The following is a 13,469-nucleotide window of genomic DNA, read 5'->3' on the forward strand; positions in this document are numbered from 1 at the left end:
ACCCAAGACCTCATGATTCTAATTCCACTTCATTGATCATTAGGCCACAACCTTGGTGCTATATGCTAGCTAAACTTCCAGTGTGTATATTCAGTCTTCTTCTACAATTCTACTTATCCTAGAACTCTTACTCTAGATGCTTCCCCATAGTCTTGCTTTTGATTGAGAACATTGCTAGTTTCGCGATTTGGGTAATATCATATGCAAAAGTATAGGCCATGAGACATCATCCTATATAATGTTAGTTAGCTCATCCATAACTTGGGTAACTAAGTACCGGCTCAATGTCTTCACAAAAAACTTCTAGAGCAAGTGTCAGGAAGCATGCAACACTAGAAAAAATTAGAATAGGAAAGTTATATATGGTTTTAACTATTGTAATGATTAGTCCTTCATCTTGATGAAATTGAAATATGATGAAAAAGTTAATGCGTATGTAGACACACTGAACACTTACCAACGGAAGTAATCACTTCTAATACCTAGAGGTGCAGTGAGCAGTATATCAGTAATCCATGGAGACAACGGCCTCAGCGTTTTCCTCTCATGATGCACTGAAGGCATACTAGGTCCACTATCAGCAGATTTACTTGTTGAAGCATCGATTCCTTGGCTACTTCTGTCTGCTTCGCCACCCTGTTGCACAACTTTGTAGATCGGACGGTTGTAATGTGTCAAAATTCGTAGAATCTCTCCACATGCAAGAGCCCACTGTTCTGAATATTCCTTCTGCATTTAAGAGCAAAGAATTAGTATGAAAGCCTTTCTTTTGCAAGAACTAGAATGTTTGCTAGAAAGATCATTATATTCACATGGCTCAATTATTCAAATTGATAGTTCGAGATTTTGAATACCTCACTGCTTGGGCAAACCAATGATATAAAAGAAGCGAAAGGTGGACAACTTTTATCATAGTCCAGTGTGCCATCGATGATGCATGAAATAATTGGAAGAATTACAGTATGCCCATGCTCTGGGTGGTGAAGAACAAAAGTCGCTGGAAATCAAAAGCAATCAATCAAAAGACAGATAAAATCAATCAACCTCACAAATAGATGGTAGGAATAATCTTAATGCTGAACTTAAATCATGGTTATCATCTGGATTAAGGCTTATGATACCTAAAACATCATCAAAAAGACGGTTTTCCTTGGATGGATACCGGTTCCGTATCAGCTGCCGACAAAATACACATTATATTACTTTTCCAGAATGTTAAAAAAGATTCAACTAGATAGAGAAATTATGAAGAAAGAGAGAGTTGTTGGGAGGATAGTTTCTGATGTCAGTACATACCTCAGCTATATCTTCAGGAAATTGTTCTGATGTGAACTGAACAAAGTACTCAACATAGGCAGTAATTTGAGCCTACAAAGAGAATGAAGAAGGTTGATATGACTGAAGATACAGATATCAAAAGATAGAGAACAAAAGGAAAAACAAATGTCCTTCTTTAGACATTTAAATGTTCAAGAAGATAATGCAATAACCAAATCTATGACCTATTCAAATCCAAACAAAAAAAAGGCAAAGTCATAATGCAATAAGAAGGAGAGATAGAATTCTCTGAGGGATTTATCATTAAATTTAACAGTGGTTTAATCCCCTGGCTTTACGCCCTTCAGGAGGAAGGACTTCTCAGGTGATGGCCTTTATTCCATCTGCATCAGTGAGTGTGTACATTCCTCTTTTGGACTCACCTTTATTGGTCAAGCAGTGCATATTTACAGAATGTTTTGTTTTTCTTCCATGTTATTCCTGGCAGATATTACGCAGCAAGGGCAGCACCCTCAAAAAAATGAACAAGAAAATAGACAGAGAGATATATTTGAATGGACACATATTCAGAGTGCAATAAAATCCCAAAACCACAAACATAAGATTGGAGGCCTTCATAGAACAGAAAAGGTTAAGATCTATTAGTCCAAATACTCCACTTGCCAAACATCTCAGGCTGTAGTAGGAATTATTTAAGCAGCTGCAGCGCTTTTCTAATAGTAATAACTTTATCATTCATATAATCAGCAGTAAGCATCGACATATATCAAAGATTTTTTTATGGATAAGGTAATAAATTTCATTAAAAGAAGAGCCGAAACATGCCTACTACAAGTATACCAAAAAAAAACAGAAAACCTTACAAAAGGACATGGTTTTCTACTGAAGTTCCAATGGATTGCTCCTACTTTTAAATACGTACAGGGTCAATGAAGCCCTACAAAGTACCAAATGTATGCACATTGTGAAAAAAGGAGCTGTCGACTTAATGCTTTACACCGTGTACAACATCAAATTTTCCTTCAAAAGATGTATAATTCATTTTGCGAAGATGCAGATGCAGGATTGGAAATAGATGGAGTATTGTCCCATCTTGCATTTGGTGGACAATCTGGACAGTGAGAAATTCCAGATGTTTTGAAGACATTAGCAGTTCAGTTCAAATGATTAAGTTGAATTTCTCAAGACTTTTCTTTTTTTTGGTCTAGCCTGAGATACATAGAAGATGTTGCTTCTATCATAGACACCCTAGTTTTTGTTAGATTTCTGGAGCAGTTTTTCTTCTTTTTTCACTTGTAAATATGATAAGCACTAAGCACAGCCTAAGTGCTGTTTTGATAAATATATAAAATATGTTACCTTCTCAAAAAAATGATGTATAGTTCATTTCCCCCAAAAAAGTGCAAGGATGCAGAAAGGAACTGTCTACCAGATTGACTTCTTTATCCTCCATCCAGATTTATGTAGTAATTTGGTGTAATCAATTGCACATTGGCTCTACAGAACGAGCAGTACAATTGACAGCTAAATGAGCACAAAAGCAGGTGTTTAAGCCTTTAAAGGCTTCTTTATGGCTTTTGCACTTCGAATATCTGGTGCAAATGTTAAAACCCTTGTTTAAGTAGGTTAACTTGTGTATGAAATGCCTTGTAAGAAGTACCTCCAAGTAAAGCAATCAACTTTAGAGGCATTTTGATTCTCCAGATTATTTTCAAGGTTTCAACATCTTGCTCTAGAAAATTTTAGCACAAGTTCACATAAAACTTTGCTTTCCTTTCCCGACAATCAGATCATAGAACATCCAATTCCTTTAAATAATAAATCTGGTCAAAGAACTAGGTAACCATCTCAACTTCCAAATCTTGTAGTTATTTCAGTGAAACAGAAGAGAAATGAGAGGAACTCGTCTTGATTATTCCCTCAAGCATATATGGTATACATTACTATGTTTACATGTCCTAAAAAGAGGAAATCAATACTTAATTAAAATAGGAGTAAACTAAGCTACCTACTACATTATATACATTCTAGAATATTCACCAGATATTCTAAATAGCCTGTTTGGCCAAGCATTTGGGAGGCCAAAAGTGCTTCTTATTCCAAAAAGTACTTATTTTTTAAATAAAAGGTGAGGTGTTTGGCTAAAACTTTTGAGAGAAAATAAGTGTCTTTGAGGAGTAGCAGAACATGTCTTTCAAAAGCTAAAAAGAAGATCTTCTCTAAAAGCATTTTTTTAAAGCACTTCTGAGAAAAAATACACTTTAGAAGCACATTCAAAAAGTTCAGCCAAACACTAATTGTGGCTCAAAAATGCTTTTTAAATTTATTGGTCAAAAATAAACTGCTTCTTGCCAAAAATACTTTTTAAAATTGCACTTTTGAGAACAACACTTTCCAAAATAAGTTGATTTTAGAAGCTAGGCCAAACAAGCTATAACACTCCCCCTCAAGTTGGTGCATACAAAGTATAAGTACAAGGCTTGTTACATATACATATAACTTGTTCTGGCACCAACTAGGAACTTGGTGAATATGTTGATCATTTGACCGCAGAAGAACCTTGTGGCAGTGTCGCCTAAGAGTAGCTACTCTGACAGAATGATAATCAATCTATATGTGTTTGGTCCTCTCGTGAATTATTGGATTAGGTGCAATGAGTAGTACGGCTTCATCCCACATGAGTTCCATTTTTTGATCTCATCACACTCTCATAGCCCGAAATTCTGCTTTTGTACATGACCTAGGAATCATATTTTGTTTCCTACTTTTTCAAGACACCAAATCTTTCCCAACTAGAACACAATATCCCAAAGTGGATCGTCTATCACAGAGTAACCCCACCTTGTCTACATCTGAATATCCAACAATTTCTCATGTCATCAATCTTTCTGAGGTAGTCTTTTCCCTTAAACAACTTTTATATATCCAAAGATGTGAATAAATACATTCCAATGACAGAAAATCCAACAACTGACTTACAACACTAACTGCAAAAGGTAATTTTAAGTCGAGTCACGATGAGATAATTCAACTTTCCTACTAACATCCTATATCTTCTACTCTAGGAATACTAAGAGGCTCCCCTTGGCCTGGTATGAGACATGTGTCATGGACCAACAACCACATAAAACAATTAACTTCGTAAGGGGCTTCACGCTTCTAGCCATAGAAAAGCCTCCCCTATCCACCCACCCCGCCCCAATCTAAGTATCTAGACAAGACCTTATTTTCATGTCATTTCCTAACTTGATATTTGCATTGGCTTCAAAGGTGGGCCATAAGCTACAGATATGTTTCCAAACTCCTTGTCCATGAGGGGAGAGTACATAACCTATGAACCGAGGACTTTGATTCCAATAATTGTAGGAAATTACCCTCATAACCAATTGTCTTCCTTTCGGTACCTCCATAGCTACTTTATAAGAAAACGATTATTGTGCATCCACAGATTTCTAATGCCAATTTTTTTTTCTCCATAACTACCTTATCCCACTTTACAAAATTAATACACCCCCTAACTTTGTGCTTATCCCGTTAAAAGTTTCTCCTGGTTATATCTAGCTTTTTTTGTCCCACTTATAGATATAGGAAATAGAGATATGAGATCAGTGAGTAGCGAGTTAAGGACACTATTAAAGAGAATTGGTCTACTAGATAGTCTTGTCCCAAGTAGCAAGACTCATGTGGCACCTCTCCTCTATTTTTTTTCCACACTTGTTTTGTTTGTATCTCGTTGCTAAAAGGCATACCCAAATAATAGGGAATTCTCCAATTTAACATCCCAGAACCTCCCCTAACCATTCAATATCTTGAACACCATTGACAACATACCTAAAACTTTTTCCCAGATTTATCCAGAGTCCCAACGCTACTTCAAACACTACTAAGACAACACTTGAGTATCTTATTTCTGATTCTTCAACTCCACAAAACAAAAAGTGTCATTTTCGAAAAAAAGAGAAACTTCAACTCCAATATTCCTTGAATTGCCTCGCTGGAATTATCTAATCAATACTAGAGACTAGGTGAGTGGTCATCCAAGTCTCTTCGAATCGCAAAAGATGGTCCCAGTATATCTATTTTATCTTTGTTTGAATGTGAGTCGTGTCGGCTTGGTAAACACACATGCCTCTTTCCCAAAGTGCATCAATAGTATGCCACCTCTATGTTTCATATCATTCATTTGGATATATGGGGTTCAAGTCGTATCAACTCTTCCTTAAGCTTTTATTATTTTGTTACTTTAATAGATTACTATACTCTATGCAAGTGGTTATTTATAATGAAGAATAGATTTAAGCTACCCTCTATCTTTCAAAAATTTCATGCTGAAATTCGCAATCAATTTGGTATTTCCGTTAAGAAGTTAATCACTGATAATGCCCGAGAATACTTCCCTCTCTTCTTTATGACATCCCAGCGCGTATTGCACTTCTTTTCATGTGCGCGTACTCCTCACCAAAATGGAGTAGTGAGTGAAAGAATAGACATCTTATTGAAATACCTCGAACATTGCTCATCCATAATCATGTCCATTTACGTTTTTGGGGTGATGTCGCTATTAATGCTTGTTATTTAATCAATCGCATGCCTTCAACCAGAGTCCTCACTCAGTCCTCTATCAGGACAAAAATTTATTTCCCCTTCATTTACGTGTGTTTGGTTGCCCTTGTTTTATTCATAGCCTTACCAATGGAAAAGATAAACTTCAGCATAAGATTTTTAAATGTGTCTTTCTCGAGTATTCTCATCTACAAAAAGATTATAGGTGTTTTGATTTCTCTACCAACACAAACTTCATTTCTGGAAATGGTACTTTTTCCAAAACTTCTCCATATTTTTCTCCTAATATGGAAAATCAAAAGGCCATAGCAGTCCTTCCCATTCCAACTATTCCAACCCCAGCTCCACCTCCAACCCTTAATGCTTATTCCCGACAACTTCAACCTCCTTCTAAACTTGCTAATCTAGTTGATGTTTCTAAATCTAATAGAGGTGCACAAAGCAATCTTGGTGATTGCTCCAACAATGTCTTCTGCTTCAATCGATCACTTATCAGATAATCTTTCTATTGCTCTTCCCAAAAGTACTAGAATTACTACCAATCAAACTCCCGTTATGCTCATTTAAGTTATCATCACATGTTTCCTTCATATCATGCCTTTCTTACTAGTTTATCATCACTAGAAGTTCCTAAGATTATGGTAGAAGCATTGGTTCATCCAGGTTGGCATCAAACTATGATTGAGGAAATTAGTGTTTTGCATGATAATGGTACTAGAGAGTTTGTTCCTTTACCTGAAGGCAAAACCATAGTGGGTTGCCATAGGGTATTCACTGTTAAGGTAGGTTTTGATTGAGCTATTGATCGTCTGAAACGAGATTGTTGCGAAGGGATATACTCTAATTTATGGCATCGATTATGGAGATAATTCTCAATAGATGCCAAGATGGTTTTTGTCTATATTCTAATCTCTACGAGAGTAATGAATCACTGGCCCCTTTTTCAACTTCCAATCAAAAATGCATTCCTACATGGAGAACTTGTTGAAGAGGTATATATGGAGCAACTCAGAGAGAGTCTAGACTAGTTTATTAACTTCGTCAATCTCTCTATGGTCTCAACAGTCTTCTAGAGCATGGTTTGGCCGTTTTAGAGTTGTTGTTCAACAGTTTGGAGGAACGATCCCTATAGAAGCTAATGACTCTGTGTTCTAGGCATTCATCTCATGGCATACATATTTTTTTAGTTGTTTATGTTGATGATATTGTTATTACTATAGATAATCATGAAGGTATTACTAAACTCAATCAACACCTCTCAAATCACTTTCAAGACTAAAAATTTAAGCAAGCTAAAAGTAACTTTGTAGGCATTGAAGTGGCACAATTTGGTCATGGTATTGTTATTACTCAAAGGAAATATGCCTTGGACATTTTGGAAGATGTAGTAATGTTGGATGCCAAACATGTGGACTTTCCAATGAATCCAAATACTAAGCTTATTTCAGGATAGGGGGAGCCTCTAGAAGATCCTAGCAGATATCGAAGACTTGTTGCAAACTCAACTATCATATGATCATACGACCAGACATCTCATTTGTTGTTAGTGTAGTTAGTTTATGCAATCACCTTGGGTTAGTCACTGGTATTGCAATATATCAAAAGCTCTCCAGGACAAGGTTTATTGTATGAAGAAAAGAGACACACCAACATTGTTGGATATTTTGATGCAGATCGGCAGGTTCTTCTAACCAGTGGTCCACTTCAGGTTATAGTGCTCAAATTGGAGGCAATCTAATATCTTGGAAAAGTAAAAAGCAAGTAGTCACAGCTAGATCAAGGCAGAGGCTGAATATCGAGCTATGGCACTAGATTCGTGTAAGTTTATATGGTTGAGACAATTTCTCCACGAATTAAAGATGGGAGGAGTTGAACTGATGAGACTAATTTGCGATAACCAAGTTGCACTGCATGTCGCTTCTAATGCAATATTCCATGAAAGAACGAAGCACATTGAGATAGATTGTCACTTAATTCAAGAGAGGATTGAGTTAATATACATCACCACAAGTTTTGTCAACTTAAAAGATCCACTGGCGGATGTTTTCACAAGATCAGAGAATATTCTCATTTCTAAGCTATTCAATTATACCTTATTTAAATATTCTCATATTTATACTATCTAAATATACCATAATTAACACTCACCGCAAACTGGAGGAGTCAATTCTATATTTGCATCGTCTTTAACAACTTTAAATCCCATCAACTTAAGGGAATGATCAATCAATTTAATTCACAATATTTTTTCTTCCTCTAATTTCACATGGTATCAGAAATGGTATCAGAATAGGCAGAGGTCCTAGGATCAAATCTAACTGCCACCCATATCAAAAAGAATTACCATGTGCTTGTCCCATGAAAGAGAATCATGCCCGCACATGAGGGGGCGTGTTAAGAATATAATTAACTAATAAAGTGTACTCTCTCTAACAGCTTATACTTGTAGATAAAGAGAAACGGAGATAGGGAACCCCTTGTCTTAAACCCTCAAAAGTCGAGAAGAAGCCTTCTACTGACCCATTGATGATGATTGAAAATCTAACAAATAAATGCAGCTTTCGGTCCAACCAATCCACTTATCCCCAAACCCCATGTGATGCAACTTTGGGAAGTGCAAAATCAAGAACCAATACAAGAAAAGATTAACATTATGTTTTAGGGTCCTTTTGATCAAGTTATGGTGTACATGAAATTAAGGCATTCATGGCTTTTCTTATCTTAGCTAACCCTAGTAGTAAAAATAAAATTGAATAGAGAATATTAAATAGACAATCTTATTAGGTGAATACTCTTGGTGAGTTGTGTAGGCTCATCTCTTAACCTCTACATTAAATATCTTTTGGTAAGATTATTCATGTATGAGTTCACTCCTCCCCTCCCATGAATTTAATCTTGTAATTGTTTGTTCAAATTAGAGAATTGTGAATCTACATGCATTACAGTTGAGAGTAATGACATCAATAATGCATGGCAAACCCATAGTGCAGCTACATCCATCCACATGAATAAAAAATAGAAACAATCAAAGAACTGATCTCCAAAAATATGATAAAATGTACTTACCCCAACCTAAGCAATGAAAAATAAATAAGGTATTTGTAATTTTAAGAAAATAATAGCACCTTCCGTTGTTGTGCATCTTGAGGGGGAGGCCAAAATATTGAAGAGTATTGAAGGCCATCAATCCACCTCTCGCATGTAGCGGCCATATAACTGCTGTCAATCCAAGAATTTTATCGATATGAGAGGATGCTCACAGATTAGGCCATCAAGTACCACTATGACCACTACCAATCTAGGATCCACAGATTGTAATTTCAACATCTAGGATCCTAGCAAAGGATGGTCCAGAACTTCTAACGAGCAAAACCACCTCAGAGCTTCAAGATATCTCTGAAATAATATGCAGGTTACGGAAATGTAAATTCCGTAATTAAATAGTAAGCAGATACTAACTACAACATATGACTATTTGTCCTGCAAAACAGAAAAACACAATGATAGTCAAAACTGTTAGACAGATGCATAAAGGAAAGCATCTTTCAAGAGATAAAAAAAAGAAGGTTAGTTAGTTTGATCAAATCAAGCACCAAAAGTTGTATGTGAAAGAACTATTAGAGGATTTCCATAAGAAATCTAGAGGGAAAACGTACTGTTTCATATATCAAGTTTTTCATTCAATGACGGCATCCTTGCTGACACAACGAAATATAAATCCAAAACTCAACGAAAAGTAGAACATCAGAGAGAAATGAAAATGAAACTGGCGAAATAGGGGAATATGGTAATTCACTTAACAGCCCATTAAATTGGCAGTTGGCACAAACAAAAATCATATGACCTGTCCAAGAATTACAAGGAAAATTGATTTTCAAGCTCAACAAAGAATTATACAACAACTACGCCTCAGATTCAAACTAGTTGGGTTAGAATGTATGAATCCTCAATATCATAAGTATGTTTTGCTTGGGTCCATATCATTTCAATACTCCATAATTATGGATTATCTAACACTAGGGGTTCCTAATACAGATGTGGAGCCACCATTGTAGCTACAGGCTTTAGCTTAAACCTTGTATTTCATATGTATAATTGATATGTAAAGCTACAAACCTTTTGTTTGTAGTTTATGTTTGATGTTACTACAGATGATTGGTTTCAGTCATAAAGAAACATATCTTGTTGTGGGTTCTCTACTTACGGTATAAAATCATTTATCTGATAAAAAAGAATATATCCAAAACTAAGAATGGATTGCAATTCAAAATCCATAAACTAAAAATCCTCGACTCCGCCTTTGCTCTAATAATACTCTAATGGTTATATCTTTAATTAATGTACAAAGAGTTTTCAAGTAAGCACCCGTCTGTAACGAGTTATATTCATGGCATAACACATATATTAGACCCTAAACTTAGCTTTAAATTTTAACTTTGACCTCCAACTTTTATAATGCATAAACAGACACTTTAACTATCCAACTTTTAAATAAATAAACACATGAGTCCTAAATGGCAAAATATACGTAGGACAAAAAATGACATGTAGATGACATATAGGACATGTGTGTTTATTTGTTCAACTTTACACAAGTTCAAGTATCTACTTGTGCACACCCAAAATTGAAGGGCATAAATGTGATTCGAAGCCAAGTTAAAGGGCATATTAATGTATTATGCCTATATTCAAAGTAAACTTGGACAGTATGAAAATCAATCTAGGGAAACATTAGCAAGTAAAAAAAACATATGCATAAATAAGCATAAGGAATACAATGGACGGAATCTATTCAACTATAAACTAGCAACATGAATTGTGTGGGATGGTTGAGATCCCTCCACCCTTAATAAGAGTTTTGCATTCGAACCCTTAGAAATAGAAAAAATCCCTTTGGCAGAGTCTCCCCTAAAAATCGAACCTATGAATTTAGTCCATCTCCAATGTGAGTATCAGACATCAAGTGAAAATTCAAAAAAAAAAAAATTTGGTAAAGCTCAACAATTTTATAAATTACAAATTACTGGAATAACATTATTTTAGTTCCAATAAATATTTGTAAATAAACTTATTAACAACATATATTTTCTCTTGATCAACAAAAACCGAATCTCCATACTTCCTAACCAATTTCATTATGAACTGATGCAAAAGCTAGACAAATCAACAACATCAGAGATATTAACTACAAATCACATAGAGAAACGGAGCTTCAAAAATATAGAAAAAAATTCATTGTTATAGCAGAAAAATATAATACCTGAAATTTGAAGATGAAATTTGAAGAAGATTGTTTTGGTTGGAGGAAAAAAGTAGAGAGAGAAAAGAAATGAATGTGAAGAGAGAGAAGAAGAGAAGAGATCTTTAGCTGAGCTCTCCCTCTTCCTTCAGATTTGCAGACGTGGCATTGAGATATTTTTCTTAGGCACTTAATGGCCATGTGTCATGTAATTCAACACCATCATGAATCATCATCACATGTACCCATGACAAACACCCATACATACCACTTCATTTTGGCCAAATATAGAAAAATTGAAAAAAAAATTTAGAGATAATACATTAAAATCCTCTGAACTTACCAATAAAATTTACTTTAGCATTTTAACTTTATATATAATTATTTACTTTTTTATTTCATTTTGAGTGAATTTAAATTCACTCGGAAGGAAATGTTTGATATAAAGATCAATAGTGCAGGGATTATTAATACAGAAATTAATAACAAAGAAATTATTTTTATCAAGTGTTTGGTTCATTACTTCAGGCTAATTTTGTAAGGGGTTTAAGCTCTGCAAGAAAAAAAAATTTCAATTATACTCTTGACTTATTATGAGATTTTTTATTTCATATAATTGAATCAATTTAGATAATTGACCACAAATATTTTTTTTTATAGCCTTTCAACAAGTTAGGAGAAGGAAAAGTTTGTTACCATGTTCACTATTTTCTCATTTAAATTATTTAAGGGTAAATAATTGTGATCATTATAACCTGAAGTTAATATCTCAAAAGTTCACACAATTATAAGAATTTCTAGAAAAAAGTTATTCAACATTGTTTTACATCAATAAAATCATTCAACTTAGGACTTTTATTATATATACAAAATTGCTCCTTATCATAAAATAAAAAAATAGCAACATAAATTAAATTATTTTTATTAGCAAAAATAACTCTTAAATCCACACATCAACATTAGCACAGTAGTTAATAATAATTAGATAAATAACTCACATTTTAGCTACAAATAACTCTATTTAAATAATAAAATTTGTAAGCGGATCAATTTAAATAAATTTATTAATATAAATATAAAATATAAAACCAAGAAAATAAACAAAATAAAAGAATTTGAGGGGATATAATTGTCTTAACATATATTAAACTCATGGTATTAGATCTATGTATTACTAATACCCCAAATGGAAAGTGTTTAGTTATACACCCTATAATACCATGGAGGGTGTATGCCTAATCCATGGATTAGTTATATATAGGTCCAAAGTTCCTGCCAAATATAATACTGCATAATATCACACATAATACAAAAAATATTTTTTCTAATACTCCCTACTAAACAAACCCCTAGGTTTATAAGACCAATCTCACTTACTTTAGCACTTTATCTTCGATTTTGATTTTTCAGGTCAAGGTCATTTTTTTCTTAAATTCGATTCTTTAATTTGATGTTTGATGCAAGGGTCTTACACTTTTGATACACCCTGAAGAATTAATTTTTTATTAATAAAAATTAATTATATATACAATTGAATTATTTATGCACAAATTAAGTAGCAGAGATTTACAATTCAAATAGTTATTTCAAATATTAATTTTCAAGAGGAGTCCAAACGTTTTGCTGCTGATGTAAGTCATGTAACGAAATTTGTCAGTCCTTATTTTTTTTAACAGTAACTGGAGGCGCAATATTTTTCACAGAGATAAATATGGTCTCATAAGCACAATAATGATGTTTCATAATGAGATATATCATCACTTAGTACTGATTTAGGTGTTTTATATTTTGATTTTGATTCTTTTTTTTCATTTGTATCGAAAAATTATTTTAAAAGACACCAAATCAAATCGAATCATTGTTGGCAAAATTGAACCAAACTAATTTGGTTAGAATACAGTGCACATTTTCCAAAATCAAAGAATTAAATTGAAATTTAATAAAATCAAACGAAAAATTGAACGTTCAATCCTACTCAATTATCATTTTGAAATTACATCTCAACCGGCTTGTTTCATGTTAAAATTACAACTTCATTGTTTATATACCATTTAAACACAAGAGCATTATTCAATATAAATTAGATAAATATAAAAAGATATAAAATATTCAATTAAAAATACCAAAAAAAATTATGTTAGCTGAATTTAACTTAAATATGTGTTTTTTATTTATAATTCAGTTCAAATGATAGGAAAAAATTTTATCTTCGACACGAATAAAAAAACTCTTATTTTTACTAATAAAAATACTAAAAATATTATAACTAAACATACTAAATATTAGAAAAATAGTAATTGTTATACGGCGAAATACATTAAAAATCTCTTAAACTTTTTATAAAATTTTATCTCAACATGAACAATAACTTGTTCGATTAAACACTTTC

The 13,469-nt window shown here is 33.5% G+C and overlaps 1 protein-coding gene across 1 annotated transcript in view; it reads right to left on the reverse strand.

Moving 5' to 3' along the window:
• The window catches only part of LOC101255788 (protein GIGANTEA), a 42,056-nt gene extending 30,803 nt beyond the window's left edge, over positions 1-11,253 (reverse strand). Inside the window, exons 1-6 of the mRNA XM_004237784.5 lie at positions 11,102-11,253; positions 8,967-9,321; positions 1,297-1,368; positions 1,122-1,176; positions 855-997; positions 458-729 (exon numbers count right to left, since the gene is read on the reverse strand). Of these exons, the coding sequence (XP_004237832.1) occupies positions 458-729; positions 855-997; positions 1,122-1,176; positions 1,297-1,368; positions 8,967-9,053 (629 nt within the window). The 5' untranslated portion in view covers positions 9,054-9,321; positions 11,102-11,253. The remainder of the gene's footprint in view (positions 1-457; positions 730-854; positions 998-1,121; positions 1,177-1,296; positions 1,369-8,966; positions 9,322-11,101) is intronic.
• Between the last annotated feature and the right edge of the window lie 2,216 nt (positions 11,254-13,469).

The sequence above is a fragment of the Solanum lycopersicum genome, chromosome 4, assembly GCF_036512215.1.
Source record: "Solanum lycopersicum chromosome 4, SLM_r2.1".
Lineage (NCBI taxonomy): Eukaryota > Viridiplantae > Streptophyta > Magnoliopsida > Solanales > Solanaceae > Solanum > Solanum lycopersicum.